Below are 25,827 nucleotides of genomic sequence, written 5' to 3' on the forward strand. Positions count from 1 at the left end.
TGCAGAGGAATGGGGTCAGGTCAGAACTTCGGAAAGATCCATCTGTCTGTGGTGGGGAGGGGGGCTAGGGCCACATGACAAAGAACAAGTTCTGGTGGGAGGCTGGGCTGCCCGTGGAAAGGATCAGAGTGTCTGGTCATCAGGATGCAGGCTTATGAAGATCCTTGAATACATGGGTGACAAAACCCCAAGGCACCAAGACACTGGCCAGGGAGACCCAAAGCCACAGGCTGAATCCTGAGCTTCATTTGCACTTGAAGATCTTCACGGTTGGGGGATGTGCTCAAGGGTAGGTTAATGGGTGTCACTGATAGATACTTGAAAATCTTTATATGAGAACTCACATGGATAGACTGATGAAAGTGAATGCAAAATTGGCAAGAATTTAGAGTATAAAATGTAAGACTTCAAAGGACTTTATTCTGGGTATATTCTGGCTTTAACTCTGTGGAACCCCTGGAGTGTCCTTCCCTCTCCCCAGTCCTCTGGATAAAACAGCAGATCTGAGGAACTTCCTCTTCCTCCACAGCCCTAAACGCTGTGGGGGGGCCCTCCTCCCCCGGGGCTGGGAACGGACCCCCTTCCTGCTTCTCCACTCACCTCCTTCTGGGGCAGCACATCTCGCATGCCCCCATGCTTCTGCTTTCCTTCTCTGGCTTCCTGGACTGCCCCCAGGCCTCGCACAACCACAGGTGGCACACAGGCCCTTAGCTTCTTCCCAAACCTGCCCCTCTTCCCTGGATCCTCTCAGGGCGGCCCTCCACTCAGCCTGCTGGCAGCCCTCCTACCTGGCCATCCTCCCTTCTCTGGTTCCAGCTCCTGCCTCACTCACCTGTGTCCCTGCATCTCCTCCCCCTGGGGTCCTGGCTTCAGTCTCCCACGCTAGATCAGGGAATCTTCGTAAAGCCAAACCCAACCCTCCTCTGGATAGAACCCTCCATGGCTCTCCTGGGTTCCTGGGACAAAGTTCCAGCGACTCAGCCTGGAGGGACAGGCCTTGCCCCCTCCCCCACTTGCCCGCAGCTCCATCTTGAGCATCTATGTTCCCTACCTGGGGCTGGAGGAAAATAAGCACTCCCTGAAAAGCCCACCCTTTTGCACGCCCAGGTTGTTCCCTGTGCCCTCGGGGGAGCCTTCCTTCACCTCTCCTGCTTGTGCTGAAGAGCAGGGGAAGGATCTTAAGCAGGTGAGAAATGAAGCCATTCAAAGAATTCCTTTTTGAATTCTCCTTCTACCCTCCCCCTTACCAAAGGGAAGGGTTCTGGGGGGGAGAAGGGAACTAGGGGTGCAGGCTCCTACGACCTGCAAGGGAAGGGGCTGCAAATAGCATCCAAGTTCCCTCACCTTTCCTTGTCTGGAGTGCCAGACTCTCCCTGTCCCAGATCCTCCTTGCAGGGTGCAACTCCATTGTTCTCTAGCTCGGGATGTTCTGGAAGGAGGGGAGTCACATGGAAGCCATTGTCTTCTCTTGGGCAGTTCCACCCCATATCCGCCAACCCCCGACATCGAGCACAGCAAGTCCGCTTACACAACCCAGGAGTTCAGATCCCCAGTCCCCTCCTCCCTCAGACACAGAAGTCCAGCGTCTACTTCCCCTCCTTCCTCAGAATCCAGGAGCCCAGGCTCCTGGCCCCCTCCTTCCTGGAACCCCAAAAGTTCAAGCCTGAAGCCTCTCTGTCCTTGGCAGGCTCAGGAGACCTGTCCCAATTTTCTTGGAAACCATGATATTCTTGCCCTGCCCCCCTTTGATCTCCTAATTCACCTTCCCTATCTGCCCCTCCCTTCTTCTCTCTGTGTCCCTCCTCCTCTCTCTCTCCCTCTATCTGTCTCCCTGCCCCCTCCCACATAATTAGACCTCATTCCGATCAATGGCACCAGGTCAGACTGGAACCGGTGCTAATAGGGACATCCGGCGTGCGGACCCAGGGAGGTCTGGGTTCAGACATCTGGGATTATAAATACCCCCGCCCTGTGGCCTCAGCCCAGCTCCTGCAGGTGAGACCTCCAGCCTTGCCTTTTTCCCTGGGCCCCAAGGCCTCAGCCCTTCTCTGGCCTTCCCTTTGTGCCCCCCATCTGTTCCTGCTCCTCTGGTACAGGGGCCGGAGGCAGACTGGCAGGAGAGACGGCACAGCTGGTATCTGTCCAGCCTCTCCCTGGGCCATGGCTGCTGTCTCCCCTGCCCTCCTGTGCCTTGGTGCCCTGGGCTGCCTGTGGGGTGAGTGATTTACGGGGGATGCAGAAGACTGGTGAGCTGATCTGGGTCTGCAGCAGGGGACTGGCTGGGCAGACTGGGGTTTGGGGCTGCCTGGCATGGTTCTGTAACAGGGGACTGGCCACCATGGAGCTTCTTGGGTCAGGGCCCTGGCCAGCTGGAAGCAGGGTTGTTTGTGTAGACTCTGTGGCGGGAAATTGGAGAAACCGGTGGTGGGAAGGGGGCTGAGCAGGACTTTCTGGGACAGATGGTTCAAAGGATGCAACTTTATTTTAAGTTAATATTTACCATTGTTCCCTGGCCTTTACATATATTATCTCATCTAATATTCCCATAGCTCAGGCAACACCCCCATTTTACAGAAGAGGAAACTGAGGCCCAAAGGTGGTACCTTGCCCACGTTGACACGGTTAGGACATAGCAGTCAGGATTAGAGCCTGATGCATTTGACCTCAAAATCTAACAGATTATGCTGACTCCCTCCTTTCCCCTCGGGTTCCCTCAGGCCCAACGGCTGCATTTGTGGAATTCCAGGGCCGTTACTTCATCACGGCTTTCTTGGAGAATGGGGGCGCTGAGAAGCCCGACTTCCGCCTATACGTGTCGCCACCGCCGAAGGGGCCCCCGACGGCCGTGCAAGTGAGGGCGCACCCGGTGGGGGGACCGCCCTTTCGGCGCGCGCTGAACCTGCTGCCAGGCACTACCGCGTGGGTGCGCCTGCCCAGCGCTGTGGAGCTGCGGGGCTCGCGGCGGGCGGCGGGGGGCGCCGTGCGCTTAGCGGCGTCGCGACCGGTGGGCGTGACAGTGGTGAACGCGCGTGGGCGCACCTCCCTAGACACGGCGCTAGCGCTTCCGCGCCGCCTGCTGGGTACTCGCTACGTGGTGGTGACGCCGTCGCTGCAGCCCAGCGACCGGCACAAGGAGTTTGCGGTGGTGGCCGGCGCTTGGCCCACACGCCTGAGCCTCACGCCTCCGGTGCCCATCCTGCTGGATGGCGTCGAGCATGCTGCCGGCCGGACCCTCCTCGTGCACCTCGACCCGTTCCAGGCGCTGCAGGTGCAGAGCGCAGGCGACCTCTCGGGCACCCGCGTCGTGGCCACTCGTCCCGTCGCGCTGCTGGCTGGCCACAGTTGCCTGCAAGCGAGAGATAAGGCCTGTGGCCACGTGTCCGAACAACTGCTGCCCCAGGATTACTGGGGCCGCGTCTACGCGGTACCCCCGTTCGCGCCCGCGGCTCCCGGACCCAGAGACCGTGTGTACGTGGTGGCGGACAGCCTGGGCAGCCTGAGCTTCTGGGGGGGCGGCGCCAAAGGGGCGCGGGCTCTGCGCCTAGGAACCGTGCTGCACTTCGCCGTGGACCCAGTGCGCCCCCTGGTGCTGCGCTCCTCCGCCGGCCTGCAGGTGCTTTTCCTGGCGGCCGCGGCGGCCCGCGGGGGCGTAGCCTACGATCCCTTCTTCGCTCTCCTGCCTCCGGTGGACGCGTTCAGCCGCAGCTTCGCGCTCACCGCGCAGCCCGGCTTTTCCAACGTGGCAGTGCTGCTGGCGCGCGAGCCCACCCCGGTGCTCCTTGATCAGCAGCCGCTGCCCAACCTGCACTGGCGCCTAATCCCCGGCGGCCCAGAGCAGCACTCTGGTGAAAGCCAAGAGCCCGCTCCGGGTTTCGTCTGGACCGAGGTGGCATATGGGCCTGAGCCCGGAGTGGTGCACTTCCTGGAGACTCCCGGGCCGCCGGTGGGCGTGCTTAGCTTCGGCACCGCCCCTGGCGCGGGCTTCGGGACCCAGGCCATGGGGCAGCCAAGCGTGGGTGAGCAGCACTGGAGCCCAAGGCGGTGGGAAGTTGAGCAGACGATGGGATTCCTGGAGATCAGCGATGGGGAAAATCGTAACACTACCTTTAGTTGCTCACATAGCAGCCCGAGAGGCAGAGTCGTTCGGGTTTTTGTTTTTGTTTTTGTTTTAAAGCAAATCTTCTGCTCAAAATCTTCCCATGCAATTAATATTACACCCAGCAAAAAGCACAGTGTTTTATAAGGCCCCGTACAATGTGTTACCATTACCTCTCTGATCTCATCTCTTCTCATTCTTGCCTTCCCTCACTCCACCCCAGCCACACCAGCCACCTTTCTTCTCCCTTCTCAGAACCTTCAACACTGACCATCCCCATGATATCTTTATGGATCGCACCCTCATCTCCTTCAGGTCTCTGCTCAAATGCCACCTTCTTACCAAGGCCAAATTGACCACTCCATTTAAAATCCTAATTCCCTATCCCTTACAAAACTGCAGCCCTTCCCTGATTTTTTTTCCACAGCTCGTCTCACTTTCTATGTACTTACTTATTCTCTTTCTCTGTCTCCCATTAGTTCCTTGGGGTCAGTGCTTTTTAAAAAAAAAAAAAAATTTAAGGAAGTTCCAAGATGCACAGTTAATTGTATGATTTTAAGGTAGGACAGTGTTCAACCCTTAGTAAATATTTGTGGAATGAATCATAATGGTTATAAGTTGTTAAATGTGCACCAAATCATATGCCAGGCACTGGGCTCAAAAAGGAAGTTATTGTTGAAGGTCACATGTTCTTTTTCTTTACTACAGTATAAATTGTAAACAGTAGGGTTAGGGGAAGGGATAAAATAATGGGTGCTTGACCTTCCCTCTAGTCTTTGAGGTTGACTATATAACAGTATTGTAATAATTCCTTTTTTCTGGAGAGGGGAAGGGTTGGAGGTCAAATCTTTTGCCAAGTTCACACAGCTAGAAAGTGGCAGAGTCAGGATTTGAACCCAGCTCTACTTGCTTCCAGAGCACAAGCTTTCAGCCACCTTTTTGTGTTGCTTTATTTTGTGCTGCTTCACACAGACTTAGAGCCTAGACTTTTAAGCTAAGTGGTAAATTCTCTTATATATAATGTATGTACATTATACAGTATATTCCTCACAGCCACTGTGGAGGCAGGCCTCTTTATTACCCCCATTTAAAAAAAAAAAAAGATTTATTTATTTGAGAGAGAGAGAATGGGGAGAAGGGCAGAGGAGAGAATCTTCAAGCAGACTCCCTGCCAAGCAGGCCCAATGTGGGGCTAGATCCTAGGACCCATGAGATCATGACCTGAGCCAAAACCAAGAGCCAGATGCTCAAATGACTGAACCACACAGGCGCCCCTGTTTTCCCCATTTTATAGAGGAAGCAGTTGAGGCTGAAGGGAAGAAATCACCATCCAAAGCTACACACTGAGCAGGTGGCAGCTGCAAACCCAAAACCCGCTCAGGCTGCTGAGAAAGAGGTTTGTCACTTCAGTGCTCTGCCCAGACTACAGAGTAGCTGGACAGTCGCCATGGGCCGGAATACAGTTTGGGTGCTCCCACTCAATTGCTTCCAGTCCCCCCCAAAACAGTGGGAGACAAGGAAGGTGACAGAAAAGTGAGGGAGAAGTCAGAAAGGCTGGGGTTTCTTAGAAATGAAAACATGGACTTCAATTCGTTTATAAAAATTGGCTCAGAGCTGGATTCTGGAGGCAAGAGGCCTGGATTCAAATCCTGCTACAAGCTGTGTGACCTTAGGCAAGTCACATCACCTCCCCGAACCTCAACTTTCTCCTCTGTGAAGTGTGAATAATCATACCAACAACTTCATAAGGTTGTTGTTGCATTAAAAAAGAAAAAAGTTAATAGGAGAGTGTCTGGCATGCAGTAAACATTGGCTATTATTAATTTTCCACGATTTTTTTTTTAGATGTACTTCAGGCTAGGCCTGTTCTAGGCACCAGAGATGCAGCAATGTACAACACAGAAATATTCCTACCACAGGGAGCTGATACTTTGGTTCATATTCTAATCCATACCAAAAGTCCTTATTATGTTTTGATGGAAAATATGCAAACCCCTACAGAACAAAGTTATTTTTTAAAAGTTCACTTTGTAGGTGTCAAGCATTATGCCTCAACAGCTATGAAAAAATAACTCCCCTCCCTAGGAAACAGGGTGGCTAGATCCCAACAGAATACACACACACACACACACACACACACACACACACATACATTCTTAAGGCTGCTTAACATGGCAAGCTGGAAGTCGACCCACAGATGTGTTTAGACTTACCAGCACAGAGATTTTGTAATAACTGATCAGTGTTCTTGGATGGAGTCTGTGCCCTCCAGCTCATCACAGCCTTGTATACCCACACTGTGCTGACCATTTCTTTTTTTTTTTTTTTAAGATTTTATTTATTTATTTGACAGAGAGAAATCACAAGTAGATAGAGAAGCAGGCAGAGAGAGAGAGGGGGAAGCAGGCTCCCTGCTGAGCAGAGAGCCTGATGCGGGACTCGATCCCAGGACCCTGAGATCATGACCTGAGCCGAAGGCAGCGGCTTAACCCACTGAGCCACCCAGGCGCCCCTGTGCTGACCATTTCTGTATTGTTTTCCAGCCCCACCCTTCTCTTTCTGATGATATAGGCCCGCTTCACTCTACATTGGGAACCCTGCTAGCTTATAGATGTTGAGTCTCCAAGGGCCCTAAAGGCCTAGGGCATGCAGACAGGAAAGGGATGGGATCAAATGCCAAGATCTGATTCTGTTGCATCATCATTCATGTTTCATCTCATCTCATCTCCAGATATTCTGACTGCGGAAGATCTGAACCCTCCCGCAGAATTCTATCCCCTTCTAGAATCCTCCCTGATGATGCCACTCCAGTTCCCAGGATCCTGTAAGGACCATGTATGCTTCAGTGGAACCACATGTTACCTTGTGAGGCACAAACCTGAGTGCTTGCCCAGCACCCCAGCCACCGAGATCATGTTCAGTCCCAAGCCAGTATCTCCGAAGGACTCCAAAATGGTGCCCATCTCCAGGTCTAAAACCACGGCAGTGCCCAAACCAGGAGCAGAGAGCACACCTGAAGCAGAGAGCACACCTGAAGCAGAGCCAGGGCCTGTCTCCATGGCCATGAATGAACTTCAGCCTCAATCTTTGGCTTTGGTAAAACCAGAACTTGAACCTCTGGGTCTAAAAGAACCATTTCCTGAAGGCCAGGTTGTGGCTGAACTAGCACCCGCACCTTTCCCCCTGCCCGTGCCCGCAGCTGAACCAGAGTCCAAACCCAAGACAGAAACCATCCCAGCAGCTAAGCTGGGTCTCAAGGTGGTGGCAGTGACTAAACCAGGCTCAGAGGCTTTCTGGCAAGAACTTGAAACTGTGTCTGAGTCCAAAATGCCCTCGGAGGCCAAGTTGGAGACAGTGGACATCTCCAGTAAGGGGCCAGGGGACATCACAGGGCGTACCTGCTGGGTTTCTGGACTGCCATACATCTACACTTTTGACGGCTACTCTTTTCCTGTGCCTGGGGGCTGTACCTACATGCTGAGCCGTTGCCCTCAGGCCCTACCCAGTGGCCCCCCTGCCTTCCAGCTGTGGATCGCCACCTCTGGAGAGAGGCAGCCCATGCACTCTGTCACAATGCGTATCTTTGGTGTCACCATCACTGCTGTCAAGCATGAGTTCGGCTTTGTGCAGGTAAGAACCATTAGGTATGGAATCCTGGGAAAATGTATCCTTCTCTGTCCCTCATTTTTGTCAGCTCTACGGTGGAGGCAATCTTATATAAGTCCACATAGTCCCTTATCCAAAATGCTTGGGGCCCAGTGCATTTCTGATTGTGGAATTTCAAGCAGTCATACCACACAAATGCTGTATATTATTAATAATCCCAATAAGTAGTACATAATTATAAACATTAATATCTCTGCAGTGCAAGGTCTGAATATGCACACTAAGTGGGATAAATGAAGGCATTAAGGAGCCATACCACAAATTCAGATCAACTTTGGCTACCAATTACGTTTTAACATCAAATACACAAAACATCTCAGTCTTCAGGCCACTTTTGCATTTGGGGCTAAGGGATCATGGATCTCTAGAACCTGTTAACAATTTCTTGTAAAGTGGAAAGGAGTTAAAATACAGAAAGCATAGAACAGAGTCCACTTCCTGGTAAGTGTCATACGAGGAGAGTTTGCTGGGTTTATTGTCCCCTAATACTGACAACTGGAACCTCTACATTCTGGGAGCTTTGGACTTAACCTTGGACCACAGGCAGCCAAGGTGTGGAAGGTATGAAATTTCTCCTCAGGTTGGGAGGCATTACTCTGCAAGGTTGTGGGGACTAGGATATATTTCATCAGGGTTGCGAGAGGGAGTAAACCTATGAGGTTATGGATGTACTAAGCCACTCCTCAGCACCACTGTAGAAAGACAATGCACTCCAGAACCTGATGGCCTGAGTTCAAATCCCTGGTTGACCATCTGTTATCTGTATGACCTCAGGCAAATTATTTAAACTCTCTGGGCCTTAGTTTCTTCATCTGGGAAAATCAAGATGATGAAAAGATTTCACTCATCAGACTGTGGGCTCATGTGTGGAAATGGGCTCCAATGGGCTCATGTATGGGAAGCTCGGAAGTACAAGATGCTAGGACCTGATGCAGGAGCCCATGGTTCTCCACACTCCCTTCCACACACTTCTGGGGAACCCACCTGCCACCAGGAAAAAATGGATCAGGAGTGTGGCATCAGGATGTCTGAGAGTGTAGTTTTAAGTAGGAGGACCTCTCTAAGAAGATGAAACTTGAGCCAAGTCTTAAAAGAGGTGAGGAAGAGAGCCATGGGCACTCCAGGCAGAGGAAACAGCAAGTGCCTAAGGCAAGAATCTGACAGGCACGTTAGAGGAACAGCAAGAAGCCAGGATGAAGAGAAGGGATTGTGGGAAGGAGGAGAGACCATGGGGTCAGACTGTATGGGCTCTTGCAATAACTTTGTCTTCTATTCTGTGTAAGGTGGAAGCCAAGGGAAGATTGTGTGTGGAGGAGGGTGAAATATCACTTGGGTGTGAGCAGGATCTCTGTGGCTGCCATGAGGGGAAATGACCATGGGGCTTGTGAAGGATGCGCAGTGAGGAGGTTGCTACCATTGTCCAAGCAGGAGATGATGGTTGGACCAGGGTGGAGGTGGTGAATGAGAGTAAAAATGGGTTGGTAACCTTCTCAGTGATTGGATGGGAAAAAATGGAAATCATGGATTGGGAGGAGAGATATTGAATGATCCAGAAGTTCTTGGCGGAGGCTCTTGGTAATTGGGGAAAAGACATTGGGTCCTAGCTGAAGGCTCTCCTGTGAACTGGAGACTTCTTAGTAGAATCACTTATCTAGATTCCTAGAAGGAAGACTTCTGGATTTTGCACGAGGTCACATCTGGGTATTGGTAACAAGAGTCCTGGTTAGAAGATATTAAAAATAATTTAAAAAAATAAAAAGATTCCTGGTTAGTGGATGGAGAGACCGTCCGACCAGAATAATGGCTCCAAATTTTCCCTGAGGAAATATTTCAGACATGCCAGTGGCTGCATGTGGTCCTAGGAGACGTTCAAGGTCACAGGATTTGGCGGTTCCAGATGCCAGTGTTAGGGGACAAGAGGCATTGCGACCCTCCTCCTATGGAGCATGAGGTGGACTCTGTACCAAGTTCTTTTTGTAACTCATTCCCACCTTCCCTCCCCGAAGTTCCCACTCTCTTCGAATCCCCAAATCCAAGCCCCTCAGTCTCCATCCCCCGCTTCCCCTCAAATGCTCAGGAATGCCTGCTGTCACTGTCACTGTCCCAGTAACTCCTGACTCCTGCTCTTGGGTCACCCTGCAGGTGGACCAGCAGCGGATCCGGCTGCCGGCGACGCTGCACGGAGGGAGGCTGCGTTTGCATTTCCGCAGCTCAGAACTATGGGCAGAGGCAGGTCTGAAGCAAGAGCCAGCAGCGCTGCGCCTGGTGTACGACTGGCAGCACGCGCTCTCTCTGCAACTGGCCGAGGGCTACCGGGCGCACGTGGTGGGCCTGTGCGGCAACTTCAACCAGGACCCGGTAGACGACGTAGGCGGTCCGGACCTGCGCGCTTTCTTGCGCTCCTGGGCCTTGCAGCCACCGGACGCCCCATGCCACGCCCTCTGGGCTGCTCCCTGCGCCAATCCAGCGTCCCCAGCTGAGACCCCAGGGCCGTGCGCCATTCTGGCCGATCTGAACGGGCCCTTTAGCCCCTGCCACGACGTGCTGCTGCCTGCGCCCTTCGAGATCAGCTGCAGGGCTTGGATCTGCCCCTTTCCCAACTACCGACCTGCGCTTTGCTTAACCCTCCAGGTCTACGCGCACGCGTGTCAGCGCCTGGGTGTCAACATCGACTCCTGGAGATTCCAGACTGGCTGCCGTGAGTGAGCCTTAGATGGAAAAGGCTATGAGTTACTGGGGAAGGGGATTCTGGGACTGAGGGGGTGGCACTCCTTGATGCTGGAGTTGATTCCTGAGGCAAGCCTGCAGGGTCGCTGTGGTGGGACTGCGAAGCACCAGAGGCTGGGTCTGGACATGGAGACTCCTCCGCCCTAGAGGCGGGATTTCTGGTTTCTGGGAGCTGGAACACCTAGGTCTTGGAGTGTGGGGTTTCTGGGTCCTAGGGCGAAGGCTTCCAGGCCCTGGGGTCCAGAAATAGTTAATTCTAAAAGGCAAGTTTCTTGCATTTGGTGGACGAAAAGTCCTCTAGGTGACAAGGACTTCAGACTCTGGGGTGAGAGTTTTGCGTCCCAGGGCCAGACTTTTATGTTCTAGAACGGGGACTTCTGCTTTCTGATGATAGAAACTTATTTACTCTGTGAGATGGAGATTTCTGGAAAGCCTCCATTCTAAGAAGGAGGATCTCAGGATCCTAGTCACGACTCTTCGAAGCTGAGGGCTAGAATGTCTCCATTTCGGGGGTAGCTGAATAATTAGGTCTTTGGAACCAGACTGGGAGGTCCTGATGTGAACACTCGCTCCACTCCACCTTCTTCTCCTCTGCCCCCAGCCATCAAGTGCCCCCAAAACAGCCATTATGAGCCGTGTGGCTCCTCCTGCCCCGAGACGTGCATGGGTCCGTTGGGAGCGTCGTGCCTGCTGCCCTGCGGGGAAACGTGCGCCTGTGACGCTGGCTATGTCCACAGCGGTCCTGACTGCGTCCTGCGGCGCTGGGGACCTGGTGGTTGTGGCTGCACACACAAGGGACGTCTGCTGGGACCAGGCGAGACTTTATGGGAGGGTGTGGGCTGCATGCGCCGCTGTGTCTGCCCAGCTTCAGGAGGGAGCGTGATCTGCAGCCAGGGTGGTTGCAGGCCAGGCGAGCGCTGCATTCTGTCCCATGGCTTGCGCACCTGTGTGCCCTGGAGCATGGCCACATGCGTGGCAGCCGGCGGAGGTCACTACATCACCTTCGATGGGCGCCGTTTTCGCTTCCCTGGCTCTTGTGTGTACCTGCTGAGCGGCCTTAGTTCTCCCACACCGCAGGAGCTGGCAGACTTCCGTGTGCTCCTGGGCACTGGTCCTGATGGAGTCCCAAGTAGCCTCGAAGTGCTTCTGTCTGGTTACCACCTGAAGCTGGACCCCAAGGAACCCAGTCATGTCCTGGTGAGAAAATCCCAACCCTGCCCACACATTCACCCAGGGATCCCACTTTATATAACCTCTCACCTAGAGTCCTTACTTCAAGACTCCCAAACCCTGATCCCTAGATCCCCCTAACCTAGAGCTAAGGTCGTATCTTGAGTTTTTGTCCTATGATACTGGACCCTCAACCCAGGACTCCCACCTCTTTCCTCTTGCCCCATGGTCTCTGACCCAGCTGCTTAACTTTAATCCCCCCAAACTAACTAACCCCCAAATCAGAACTCAAGCCTTAAGTCTTTAGGACCAAACCCTAAATCCAGAAGCCTCTTACCCAGTCCCCCATAACTTCTTGTGGCAAAGGGAAAAAGGTTGTAATGTTGTTGAAAAGGCTACAAGGAAGTCACTTACTAGGCACCGCTGTAATAACAAAGAATGCACGAGAGTCCTTTTAAGGTAGACACAATTGACCTTGCCATTTTCCAATGAGGAAACTAGCCCAGAGAGATGAGGCCATTTGCCCAAGGTCACATAGCTCATAGATAACAGAGCTGGTATTTAAACCTTGGCGGTTTTGCTCCAGGGTTTGTTATGCTGTCTCTGCAAATAGTAAACAAACAAACAAACAAACAAAACAAACAACACATGACCTCAACTTCTTCCTTTGTGAAACATAATTCAGAGTCTCCAATGATTCTGACACCACTTCAGTGTGGCAAATTTACTCATCAAGGTGGGAAAGACACTGGGTAGAGACATTGGGAGAGCAGCTGTGGAGCTTTGGGGATGAGGGATGAGTATTCACCGACCAACAGAGGATGGGACCCAGACACTGTCAGTTATTTTTCATCAGCAGTTTGCCTTGGCTATATTTTAAATTTATCACTGATTGCCTTTTTTTTTGTCTTTTGGGGGGGAATTTTTTCATTGTAATTTTATTGGATTTATAACTCCAATTTGGAGAGACTGTTGAGTTTTCCAGCCCACCAATATGGTATATTTTTGCTTTTAGAAGTCTTATTTTATTTTTATTTTAATTTATTTAAATTCAGTTAGTCCCAGGAACACTGCCTTCCAGTGAAGGATACAAATCCTTACTTTATCCTTCCATTTTTTTCCAGTGAATATTATTATTTCTTTCATTTTACAGAGCAGTTAAATTGCCAAAGTGAGACAGCTAACCAAACTAGGAGTGAAGATTTGAACCCAGATAACTTAACTCCAAAATCCAAGGGCACTTAACTACCTCACTTCACTGTCTGAACACATGTAGTTATTAAAATCAGACCATATGAATCTGCCAATACTCGATGTTTTTTCCTACAAATGTGACAGTTTCTTTTTTTTTAAGATTTTATTTATTTATTTGACAGAAATCACAAGTAGGCAGAGAGGCAGGCTGAGAGAGAGAGAGAGGAGGAAGCAGGCTCCCTGCTGAGCAGAGAGCCTGATTCGGGTCTCGATCCCAGGACCCTGAGATCATGACCTGAGCCGAAGGCAGAGGCTTTAACCCACTGAGCCACCCAGGTGCCCCAAATGTGGCAGTTTCATATAGTTCAACCTAAGTGTTTGAGACAGATATTCTTGGCTTTGAGTGTCTGGGACAGAAACTCCTAGCCTTGACTTCATTGTGATCCCCAGTATACCAGAGCTTTCAGTCCTGATTCTGGGCTCTTGAAACTCCAGTCCTGACCCAAGAATCCCATTTATTCATTCGGTGATCACTTATTGAATACCTGTGGTGATCCAGCCACCATTCTAGGTTACATGTGTCAACTGTATTTCAGATGCAATTTCAGCCCAAGTCCTGGGCATCCCCAGACCCAGTCCAGGAATTCCAAATCCCCAGTTCCCAAAGCTTACAAACCCTCACCCCCAATTCTTATACTCCCAGCCCCAGCAGCTGTGGGCAAATATGGTTAAACCAGGAACAGCAGCTTCAACATTTGTATATTTGCATAGCACCCTGGAGCCCCTGCCATTACCTAGAAATCCGAGCATCTCTAGAACTCTACAGCCTAACTTGACCAATGAGCCTCGCTCATTCATCCATGCATTAGTTCAACAAATATTTATTGAACACAGACTAAGTGCACCTGTGTCACTTTCAGAGGCTGTTGGTTTCCACTCCCCAAATCTGATCTGATCTGATCCACAGACTGAAACCCGAGAATCCACAGTTCTCATCATCCAAGTATTTGTTGAAAAAAGTATCAGTACCATGGAAAGCATCCCCAAGCTTTTAGTTTGATTTTGCTTTTTTTGTTTTAGGTCCTAATAGACCCTTAGTCCCTCAACAAGGCCTTCTGGAGGCCCTGCTTGTACCTAGGGACATAGGCATCCTTTGTACTGATACTGGGTCCCTAGAGCCCCAGCTTGACGTATCCTCTTCACACAGGTGAATGGAGACTGGCAGAATCTACCATTCCAGGCTCTGAGCAACAGAACCCTCATCTTTCGCCATGGCTGGGACACTGTAATCAGCTGCCCCTTTGGCTTGCGTGTGACCTATGCCCCTGGGATCCGCGTGGTAGTGGATCTTCCAGCAGCATATATGGGCCATGTGGCGGGGCTGTGTGCTGACTACAATGGGGATCCCTCGGATGACCTCCAGGTGCCTGGAATTGTGCTGGGCACCAATATGCCTGAGGATGCACTGGTTTGGGCCTTTGGCCATAGCTATTTGGTGGGTTCCCCGACTGAGTGCCTGAATGCTGCTGACAAGATGCCGCCACCGCCACCATCCTGTGTCACCCTGCCAACCACCAGCACCCCAGCCCACTTTGCCCACATCTGTGACATCCTCTTGGACCCCCTGGGACCCTTCCAGCTGTGCCATGAGATGCTGGCACCAGGCCCCTATGTCCAAGATTGCATAGTGGATGTATGCCTGGGTATTGGACCCTGCCCCATGCTCAGCCTCTACTGTGAAACTTGCCAGCTGCTGGGCGGCCAAGTCTTCCCCTGGCGGAATTCGAGTCTGTGCAGTGAGTGCCTAGGGCTTCAGTACAGCCTCTCCATCTTTGCTCATCTGGGGAACCTGGTCCCACTCCTGACTGAGGTCCAGCTCTTGGGCTGTTGCCCATCCCAGGATGTCAGCTCATCCCTGCACGATACAACCCTGAGACCCTGGACTTCCCACTGCGCTGGGTTCCACCCATCCCTCCACTCCCCACCAGACCCTCAACCTTGGCCCATCCTAAAGTGTCAGGCCTAAGCCAACAAAAGTCCAGGCCAGTTCTCATCCTTCCTTCTTCTTAGCCCTGATTATGGACCAGCCCTTCACCCCTTACCTCTCAGGGACTCAGACCTGTTCATGGTCCAGCCGCCCAGCCCTTATCCATCCAGGCCCTACAGATTGGCTGGTCCATAATCAGGCTTCTGATCCATGGTTAACTACCTGGTCTTTTGCTATCTGAAGGTTCCTGCAGCTCTGCCCAAGTGGACTTTTACCCCTGCAGGGCCCCAGATGCCCCATCCTAGCCCCAGAGGTGGAGGGTGAGACTCCCAGTAGACAATGCCTTGAAGCAATCCTCCAATCCGCCTTGCTCCCGCAGGCCCGCTGTGCCCCGCACACTCGCACTACACGCTGTGCGCTCCGGATTGCTCAGCCACTTGCGCGGGGCTGAAGACACCGCCTGGCTGCCACGGCCCTGGGCTCTGCCGCGAGGGCTGCGTATGCGACGCGGGCTTTCTGCTGAGTGGCGCAGACTGCGTGCCCCAGGCTCAGTGCGGCTGCCTGAGGGCTGGCCGCTACTTGGAACCTGGCGCGCCACTGCCTCCCCCTCACCCCGCGACCAACCGCTGCTGCCGTTGCCACGCTGGCGGCCAGGTGGTCTGCAAACCCTGCCGCGCAGCCCGGGGCCGCCCAGGCGTCTGCCTCGCCTCAGACGGACTCCGCTTCCGCACCTTCGATGGCACCACCTTCCACCTTACAGACGCCTGCACCTATTCGATGGTGAGCACGGGCATGGGCCGCCTTCGGAGTGTGTGGCCCTTCGAAGTGGTGCTGGAGAAAGGCCCACAGACGCCCGAGCTCCGCCGCGTGCTGCTCCGCGTTCATGGTCACCGCTTCGACCTAGACTGGGAGGACTGGGGAAACATCACGGTGAGTCCCCGCCCCGTGGTCCGCCTCCTTTGAGCGGCCTGGCAGTCTCTGTTCTGACAGGTGGGATCTCCCAGTGTCGCTGACTGATGCCCTCCTCTCTCCAACAACCTCATTTCCACTCTTCTCTTCGTCCCTTCTCCACGGCCCCCTCTCCTCTGCCCCTTCCCCTTTCAATCCCTCTCTCAACAGTTGTGTCTGCACATTCCCGTCCCATGATGCTCAGGATCTCTGTTTCTCCCACTTCTCTCCTTTCTCTTTTCACCACCCACGCCCACCCTGCCTATCTCCCCTGCCGCCAGTCTTCATCTCTGTCTCTTTTCCTCCTCCTGGTCTTTTTTCCTCCTCCTCCGGAAGGAGGGTGCCTTCTCCAGCTCCGCAACTACCATCACCTCTTCCCCAGGAGGCCCACCCAGCCTTCCCTGACCCTTGCTCCCTGCTGGCCCAACCCCCTCTTTGGGGCCCCTGCCTCTCCACTGCCCTTCCTCTCGAGGTCTCCCCATCTTTTTCTCTCCAAAGTGGTCCCTCTCTTCTCTCCTCCTCCTGTCCCCACACCCCCTCCCTCCTCTTTCCCAGCTCTACCATCCTCTGCTGCCTTCCTTCCCCAGGTCCGTGGATGCTCTCAGGTACCTCTCCAGCCCCTGAGTAAGGAGTTTCCCTCTCTCCCAGCACTCCAGGTCCACCTCTTCACTCTCCCTACCCCTCACTCAACTCCCCCCCTCCCCCTTCCCACAATGCCCACTCCCAAGCGCCGCCTTGAATGTCCCTACCCCTTGACTCCTCTGCTCCCCGTGTCCCTCTTCTCACTCCAACAGTCCCTATCACTCTTCCCCTGTTCGGGCACACACTCCCCGCATCACCCCTGCTCACAGTCTTCTCCCCGTTCTTCCCAGACCCGGTCCTTCCCCCTCACTCTAGGCTGCCCCACCCCTGCCCACAGGTGGACGGCGTGCGGCGCTGCCTGCCGTTCGCGCTGACCAACGGCAGGGTGCGCGCCTTCGCGCGGGGCGCCTCCGTGGTGCTCGCGGTGCGTGGGGGCCCACGCCTGCTTTTCCGGCTCGGTGGTCACCTGAGCGTGGAGCTGCCTGCGGCCTACCGCGGCCTCACGCGCGGCCTCTGCGGCAACTTCAATGGCAATGCGTCTGATGACCTACAGCTGCCACGGCCCGGACCCTGCGGCGCGCCACATCCCTGCCCGGGTTCGGGCTGTCCACCAGCCGCCGGGAACGCGGGCGCAGACGCAGCGTGGCGTGGCGCTTGCGGCCTCCTACGCGAGCCCAGCGGCCCGCTGGCACCCTGCCACACACTCCTGCCACCAGAGCCCTTCTTCCAGGCCTGTGTGACCGACATGGGCCACGCCCACGGGAACCGCAAAGCGCTCTGTGCCTTCCTGCAAGCCTACGTGGCTGCCTGCCAGACGGCTGGTGCGGAGATGAGGCCCTGGAGGGCTCCCAGCTTCTGCCGTATGTCCCCCCGCAGAGGGTTTCAGAGCCGGCCCCGGGTGGGGTCCGGGGAGGGAGACCGCGGTCTGGACTTCATTCATAACACAGGTGTTAGTTGAGAACCTACTATGTGTCGGTTCCAGCTGATGATACAGCACCAAATGGGACAAAGCCCTGCACACCCTGTGGCTGGGAAAACAGATTTGATTTTATCCCTTAGCTAACATTTATAGAGCACTCATTCAATATCAGGTGCTGTGTTAAAATTGTTTCCCTGGACCAGCAATACTCAGGGTTTGTTTACAATGCGAATTCTTGCCCTGTCCCAGACTTACTGAATCAGAAACTCTGGAGTGTGACCCAGCAATCTGTTTTAACAAGTCCTGCAGGAGACCTGGACACAAGGCTGTGTCTGATAACCTGTTTTACCTGCTTTAAGTCTGCTCACTCCATCTACAAACTGCTCCAGGAGTTAGGGACAACTGTCTAACCCTAACACTAACCCTAACCCTAACCCTAGTAGAGGCCCGAGGCACAGAGTTTTCCAGATCTCACAGCCAGGAGGCGGCAGAACTGGCTTGTCACCGGTCCCCAGAATCCCCTCTCTAAGGCCCTAGGCTCTGGTTTCTCTCCCAACAATAATGTAAAAAATAGTTTCCAATAATAACATGAAAAGAACAGCTGACCTTACTGTGCCAGTGCTCCTAAGAACCCCATCAGGCAAGTACACTTCATGGATGAAGGAAACCAAGGCATAGATAGTTAAGGAATTTGCCCAGAGTCACACACCTAGAAAATGACTTATTGGCTGGCATCTGAATATTTTGTTCATTTAACAATTCTCATCAACTTCCAACTTCTCTGTCCACATGTATTCTCCTTGATCCTCATGGACTCTCAGCCTCACCTTGACTATCATTGTGGTGTCAGCGTCTATCTCCTTCTGACCTTCTGTCTCTAGGTTCAGATGTTCCAGGAGGGAATCTGGGTTGCTCTTGGAATCTGGGGTGCTCTTTACTTACAGATGGATGGTCGCCTCCATCTCTGTCTGTCATGATCAGACATGGGATGGGGAGGGAAAACCCCATAAAAGACAAAGAGCAGGGAAGCCCTGTTAGTCATGTCTGGGATACATTCAAGCAGCTAGTGCATTAGTGCATTGCATAGCATATGCGGACACTGCTCAGTCCCTGTTGGTTGTTATTGTTGTCGCCATTAATCTGAGGGGGAGGTCTACGATCTGAGGGTGCTGGGCCAGCAGAGGGCAGGCCCCTGGCTTGCCGGAGTCTGACAAGCCCCCTCTCCACAGCCATGCGGTGCCCCCGCCACAGCCACTACAGTCTGTGTGTGAACCCCTGCCCTGCAGCCTGTCCAGGTGTTCAGGAAGTGGTGCGGCTCCCCACTCCCTGCGCTGAGGGCTGCGAGTGTGAAAATGGATTCTTCCCGGCCGGGCGTGACTGCGTCCCTGTGGACCACTGTCCTTGCTTCCACAATGGCCAGTACTTCCCTGTGAGCATCCTCTGGGGTCCTCCCACTTTGCCTCGGATCTCCGCGCACCTCCTTGTGTGGGTTTCATCTCAGAACCTCTGGCTGCACCTTCCTTTCAAGCTACCTCCCTTTTCAGCTTTCCTCCCTTCCTCCACAGCCGGACCAGACTGTCCTCATCAAGAACTGCTCCTCCTCCTGTACCTGCCAGCTAGGGAAGGGTGTGGCCTGTGTCCCCTTCAGCTGCCCTATGCAGGAAGTCTGTGGCATCACAGATGGAGTCCTAAGCTGCCGTTTCCAAGGTGCCTGGGGCTGTGGTCTGAGGGGTCAGAGATTGGGGCATGACTTCTAAGTCCTGGGAAGGACAGGACTGGTGACCCAGACCCCTGGGACTCATAAGTGCCTGATCTTCTCTCTCCCCCACAGCCACCTTGGGCCCTGCCCCGAGCTCTGTGGCCCCACCACTGGTTCCCCCACCTTTCCCACCCCTGCTCCCCAGCCCCAGTCCCCAGTGCCCAGACAGCTCCCACTTTGTTCCATGTGGGTCTGCATGCCCAGCCACATGTGCCGACCCTGCAGCCCCAGAGCACTGCCACCACCCCTGTGCTCCAACCTGCCAGTGCCTCCCTGGCTACTTGCTGCTAGGGGACCGATGTGTGCCCCGTGCCCACTGTCCCTGCTTCCTGCACCAAGGCCAGACTTTCTGGACAGACAACTGTACTCAGCAATGTCACTGCCCGACCCTTGGGACCCTGGTGAGCAAGCTTCCCCAGTGTTGGCCTGACAAGTGCCATGGTCACTGTAAGGCCTCCATAGGTGGCTGGTACCACTGCCTGTTAGTGCCGTCCCCACCCAGTCCCACTGTCGTGGAGAAGTCACTGGTCTGTGCTGCCACTGGAGACTTCCACTTCCACACATTTGGAGGAACCCACTATGAATTCCCTGGTTCTTGTGTCTACCGCCTGGCGGGTCTCTGTGGCACAGCCCATGCCAACCTTGAGCCCTTCAGTCTGGATTTGACCCCATTGCGGCGGCCACGTGCCTGGACCAAGGCCCTGACCCTCTCAGCCTGTGGCCTGAGGCTGGACATGAGTCCCAAAGATCTCAACCACATCCGGGTGAGTTTTCAAAGGCTCCAGATCAACCTACTATCCCTCACCATCCTTACTACCCACAGGTAACCCACAGTGACCCCTCTTCATTGACTCTCACGGGTCCTCAAAGATGTCCTCCAATTTCCTCGTGGTCCATTGACTTGCCTGTTGACCCCTTCCCACAGACCCTCTATTTGAGATTCCTATTACCCTTGAGTCTCCTATTACCTTCCCATTAACCCTCCACTGAGTCCTCAGTTGACTCCCCTTTAACCAAAGACAGCCTTGATCTTCCCCTTGACCTTCCGTCTAATATCCCACAAACCCTTCACTACCCCTCCCAAAATGATCTTCCTACTGCTACACTGACTTGCGCATTAACCCTGTTTACTGTCCTCATAACCTCACCCCACACCCCATAGGTATGTACTCCTGTCTTTGTGGGGGTTTTTAAAGATTATATTTATTTATATGACAGAGCTCACAAGTAGGCAGAAAGCAAGAGGGGAAAGCAGGCTCCCTGCTGAGCAGAGGGCCCAATGCGGGGCTCAACCCCAGGACCCCCAGATCATGACCAGAGCCGAAGGCAGAGGCTTAACCACTGAGCCACCCAGGCGCCCCCCGCCATTGTGCCTATCTTTGATTTTAGTCTCACTGTTTGAGTCTTCCTTAGACTGTCCCATTAAAATTCATTGACTCCACTCCCTTTTACCCACCAACTTAGTCTCCCATTGCCACCCAAAGCCACAGAAGCATTCTCTTGATCCTCAGTACCTTTTGTATTTGTGTCCACTTCCTTCATTATCCCTTTTCTTATCCTCCCATTGATCCCTTACTGACTCCTCCCTACTGACTTTCTAATTATTCTTTTTACCCTTTGTTGATCTCCCACGGATCCCTCATTAACTTTTAATTAATCGTTCCACCATTGACCCTCCCCACCACACACATACACACATGGAATCCTTTATTGACCCTCCATTTAGCCTTCACTGATGGTCCATTGAATCTCCCTATGATTCCTAATGACTATCCCTGTTAACCAATGTTTCCCCTTGATCTTTCTCTGACCCTTTATCGACATTCCCAAGAATTTCTACTGACAGCCACTATATCCCTCCCCCACTGTTCTTGCCACCTGCATGCCCTCCCTGTAGGTGGATGGAATTCTGGAATCACTGCCTTTCTTTCACGGCCACTGCCTCCGTGCCTACTACCAAGGCCACCAGCTCTGCGTAGACACGGACTTCGGCCTCTCCCTGACTTATGATTGGGACAGCCTGGCACGTGTAACGCTGCCGAGGCTCTATGGACCCTACCTGTGTGGGCTGTGTGGCCAACACAGTCCGAGCAGCCCCACCATGCAGGTGCCTGACACCTGGAAGGTGGCAGAAGTGCCTGGTTGTGGCCCATTCTGCGGGCCCCTCTGCCCCGGCCCCTGCCCAGAAGCCAAGCGCACTGGATTCGCTGGAGACGCCTACTGTGGGCTGCTGACGGCGGCCGAGGGTCCCTTCGGGTCATGCTACGCCGCGCTGGACCCACTCCCGTTCATGAACCACTGCCTGGACGATGTGTGTCGCCACTATGGTGCTCGTCACATCGTCTGCCGAGCCCTGACGGCCTACACTGTCGCCTGTCAGTCTCTGGGCGTGCGCCTGCGGCCCTGGAGGACGCCTGACTTCTGTCGTGAGTGCGCAGGGCTTGGCAGAGATAGTGGGTGAATCTCGGAGGAACTGGCCTTTGGGACACCAGGGGAAGAATTCGGAAGGACCAAAGGAGAAGTTCAAGTCTGGGTGGGTGGAGCCAGGTGCAGAAGGGTGGGACTTGGAGAGGAGTTAGACCTCCCCTTAGAGGGACAGCAGTTTATTAACGAGCTCTTTCTTCCTGTCTCTTGTGCCTGTCTCATTCTCACTGTCTCTCTGTCTCCTCGGTGCTTCTCTGTGCCTCCCTGTCTCTACCTCGCCTTCCTATTCTCTGGTCCTCTCTCCCCGCCGTGTTGCTCTCCACGACCCCGACGCCGCCCCGGCCCCCCACCCTCCGTCTCCGCCTTCCCATCTGTTCCTCCCTCCCGCCTTACCCGTTTCTCCCACCCTCGCTATTTCTTCCCCGGGTCTCTCCATCTTTTTCCCCTCGCTGGGCCCCCACAACCACATCCCACCCCGCGGCCCTCCCCAGCCTTGCTCTGTCCGCCGCACTCACACTACGAGCTGTGCGGCCCGTGCTGCCCCGCCACGTGCGCGGGCCCAGAGAGCTGCTCCGGCCGCGGCGCCAGCGGCAGCCGCTGCTGTGAGGGCTGCGTGTGCGACGCGGGCTTCGTGCTGAGCAGCGCCTCCTGCGTGCCTGTGGCCAAGTGCGGCTGCCTCCGCGCCGGCCGCTACCGAGCTCTGGGCGCCGCGTGGTACCCCGGGCCCGGCTGCACGCGTCGCTGCCACTGCGGCCCCGGAGGCACGGTGACGTGCGGGCCGCGGCCGTGCCGGCGCGGGCGAGTGTGCGGCCTGCGCGGAGGCGAGCGCCGGTGCTTGCCCGAAGGACGAGGCAGCTGCGCCCTCGCGGGGCCCGAACACGTGCTCGCCTTCGATGGCCGCGTGCTCACGCTGCCCCCGCCAGCGCCCTTCCCTTCTGGGCCCTGCCTCCACCTGCTGGCCCGCAGCGGAAGCCAGGGGCCCTGTCGCTTCAGCCTAGGCGCGGCCCGCGATGGGGCTGGGCTGCTCAGCCTGCACCTCAACATCTCCGGGCACCATCTGCAACTACACCGCTCCCTTGTCGGCGTCATCACGGTATGTGTCCACTCAACTGCGCCCACGCCCCGCCCTCTCCCTCCTGGAAGTGCCTCAGTTTCCCCCACCATAAGTAAAATGGGCGTGTCTGTCCCTCAAGGCTAATGAGTTAGTGCGAGTATGTGACAAGGTAGGAGCACTACCTGGAACGGAGTAATGGCTCAGGTAAAGCATAGCTGTTAGATATGCATTGCCACCTCTTACCCAGGACTGGAGAAAATCAGTCCTTGAGGATTATTTCAGTAAACTGGAGAGTCTCTCTGTGGTCCAGGAAAGCCCTGCCCTGGAGGATTTGATGGGCAGCTAGTCCTGGGAGAGCTCACATCTTCTAGGGAAACACATGATAAGTAAATAAGTAAGTAGTAAATCCGATCATGGGTATAAGAACTACAAAGATAAATAAAACAAAGGAGAGAGAGAGAGAGTACAAGAACAGAGTAAAGAGGTTTAACATTTAAATAAGGTGATGGGGAAGACCCCACTGAGAAAGTAACATTTGAGTCAAGATCTGAAGGAAGTAAGGGAGCAGAGGGGGTCCGTGTGGACATCTGGGAAGGAGCAAACCAGGCAGAGGGAATGCAAAGGGCAAAGGTCAGGGAAGTGGCATGGGAGCAGGCTCAGCCTTCACAGCCCCAATCCTGACCCCTTTCCTCCACAGGTGGATGGTGAGCACTGCCGGCTGCCCTGGGTATTGGCAGAGGGCAGGGCCTGGGCCACTTTGGAGGGCCGCCATGTAGTGGTATACACAGCCTGCGGGCTACATCTCATGTATGACTGGGACAGCCAGATGCGCCTGACTGTACCTTCCACCTTCCATGGCCAGCTGGTGGGGATCTGTGGGGCCTTTGGTGGCAAAGTTGGCCCCCTTGACTTACCTCCAGACAAAAGGTCCTGGCCCAAAGGCCTGTTCACTAACCCCTGCCCGCTGCCCCAGCCCAATCTTGACTTTAGCATCAGCTGCCGCACGCAACGTGCCCAGATCGTCAATGCCCCTGAACTATGTAGACTTCTACAGGCACCCGATGGTCCCTTTGGCCGGTGCCTGGACCATATCAGCCCCAAGCCTTTCCTCAGGATTTGTCTGCAAGACATATGTCATACCCAAGGCCAGCACCCTGGTGTCTGTGATGCCCTCACAGCTTATACCGCAGCCTGTCAGGAAGCTGGCATCCCTGTGACTCTCTGGAGGGGCCCCAAGCTTTGCCGTGAGTGCTCTGGGTGGGTCTGGAATGCGTCTGGGGGAGGTTGCAGGCAGCAGGAGGAGCCCCTTCTGATGGGGATCAGAGAAGCCAGGACATAGATGGAATAAGTAGTGTGTGGTGGGAAGGGCATCTGAGGGAAAGAGAACTGAAATTGCAAAAGTGTGAAGGTTAGAAAATATCAGTGGGAAGCTGGCAACAGGATTGGAAAGGGAAACTTGAATCCTAAGCATGGGCCTTTGCCATCTGCCTGCAGCCATGGCTTGTCCACTCCGAAGCCACTACAGCATCTGTGTACGGACCTGTGATGGGGGCTGTGTCGAGCCTACCAGCCCTGCACACTGTTCTCCCCAATGTTACGAGGGCTGCGAGTGTGACCCTGGACTCATTTTTGATGGCACAGACTGTGTGTCTCAGGACCACTGCGGCTGTTTTCACAGTGGACGCTACATCCCTGTAAGAGAGGTCCCCAGGCATGGGCGGGTGGATGCAGAGTTTCCCATACCTCATCATAAAATGTTCCTTGGACCACGCTATATCAGTCAGCATTTGCAGTTGTAATTGCTAGAAAATGAGGCCAAGTATCTTAAATACAAGGATATATCTACCTTTAATTGTTTAAATTTGAGGCCTTCAAACATGGCTGGATTCAGGGACTCAAATGATGTAACTAGGACTCAAGTTTCTTTCTCTCTTCCATCCCTGCCTTTTCTTTTTTCTATATTGGCTTCCACATGAAGTAGGCTCTAAGTCCAAATACTATAACAGAGGCTCAAAATTGCAGTGGCTTAAACTCAATAGCTTATTTCTCTCTCATGTATAGTCCAAGAATAACCAGTTTGGTTCCTCCAAGTCAGAGACACAGGCTCCTTCTATCATGTGGTTCTGCCTCTTCTGTAGTATTGCAATCATTTGCTCCCAACCACATCTACAGTCATGCAAGTTGGCCAAGAAAAAAGAGGGGAAGGAAGGTCAGGCCTCCTCTCTTTAAGGGCATAACCCAGAAGTAGGACATACCACTTCTGTTCACATCCCATTGGCCAGAACTTCACAGAAGGGCCCCATCTGGCTGCAGAGGAGGCTGGAACATGTCTTTCACTGGTGGGCCTGAGTCTAGCTATAAATATTAATTCTGGGGAAGAAATGGAGAATGGGTATTTGAGGACATGCATAGCCTCATTCTCCAACCACTTCTGAATGTAGGGTATGGTGGTCTCCTCCTGCTCTGAGTTTATGATGTACATTTAGCCATCTCAGTGGAAAGACAGGCTTCTCTCTCAGAAGTTCCAGTGCTGACTCCTGTTGTCCCAGTGTAGGTCATTTGTCTATTCCTAAGCTGATCACAGAAGCAGAGAGATGGGGTACTCTGATCTGTCTCTGACTGGCCAGGCCTGGGACATGTGCCCAGAGCTGAAGCCAGAGCATAGGTATATCACCTAGGAAACCCCCCAGACTGAAAGTAGGGCTAGTTCCCCAAAGAAAGTGGAAGGCTGTTACCAGAAGACCATGTATGGACCCCAAGCAAGCAAAGTATTCCCTTCAAAGTTTTGCAGCTCTTAAAAGTCCATTCAGGGGGCACCGGGGTGGCTCAGTGGGTTAAAGCTTCTGCCTTCAGCCCCGCACTGGGCTCTCTGCTCGGCAGGGAGCCTGCTTCTCCCTCTCTCTCTGCCTCCCTTTCTGCCTGCCTCTCTGCCTACTTGTGATCTCTGTCTGTCAAATAAATAAATAAAATCTTTAAAAAAAAAAAAAAAAGTCCTTTCAGAAGAAAGGACTCCCAGGATGGTTGACATAGTTGTCTGGAGATTAGGGGTTACTGGATAGGAAAAAACATGAAGGTTTAAACCCCAGACCACCCTGGAAATGAAGAGATGCCCACACACGGAGGAACAAGGCATAAGGGCTGATAGATCTGCCATTGTGTTTCCACTCCACACTGGCACTGACACTACTAGCCACACATCAGCATTTGCAGGGAGCTCTTAAGGCTTTTCACACACCAGTGAAAATCATCCTAGATTAAGAGACTTAAAAACCACCATGGTCAAATGCAGTACACAAGGCTT

The 25,827-nt window shown here is 53.7% G+C and overlaps 1 protein-coding gene across 1 annotated transcript in view; it reads left to right on the forward strand.

The window, feature by feature from the left end:
• Positions 1-1,667: 1,667 nt before the first annotated feature.
• Positions 1,668-25,827, forward strand: part of LOC131817632 (IgGFc-binding protein-like) — a 28,637-nt gene continuing 4,477 nt past the window's right edge. The window contains exons 1-15 of the mRNA XM_059151175.1: positions 1,668-2,215; positions 2,718-4,016; positions 6,828-7,726; positions 9,905-10,460; positions 11,091-11,686; positions 14,061-14,649; positions 15,220-15,770; positions 16,708-17,230; positions 18,519-18,718; positions 18,855-18,996; positions 19,121-19,812; positions 20,946-21,474; positions 21,964-22,565; positions 23,224-23,770; positions 24,021-24,220. Of these exons, the coding sequence (XP_059007158.1) occupies positions 2,161-2,215; positions 2,718-4,016; positions 6,828-7,726; positions 9,905-10,460; positions 11,091-11,686; positions 14,061-14,649; positions 15,220-15,770; positions 16,708-17,230; positions 18,519-18,718; positions 18,855-18,996; positions 19,121-19,812; positions 20,946-21,474; positions 21,964-22,565; positions 23,224-23,770; positions 24,021-24,220 (7,980 nt within the window). The 5' untranslated portion in view covers positions 1,668-2,160. The remainder of the gene's footprint in view (positions 2,216-2,717; positions 4,017-6,827; positions 7,727-9,904; positions 10,461-11,090; positions 11,687-14,060; positions 14,650-15,219; positions 15,771-16,707; positions 17,231-18,518; positions 18,719-18,854; positions 18,997-19,120; positions 19,813-20,945; positions 21,475-21,963; positions 22,566-23,223; positions 23,771-24,020; positions 24,221-25,827) is intronic.

The sequence above is a fragment of the Mustela lutreola genome, chromosome 16 (assembly GCF_030435805.1).
Source record: "Mustela lutreola isolate mMusLut2 chromosome 16, mMusLut2.pri, whole genome shotgun sequence".
Classification (NCBI taxonomy): Eukaryota; Metazoa; Chordata; class Mammalia; order Carnivora; family Mustelidae; genus Mustela; species Mustela lutreola.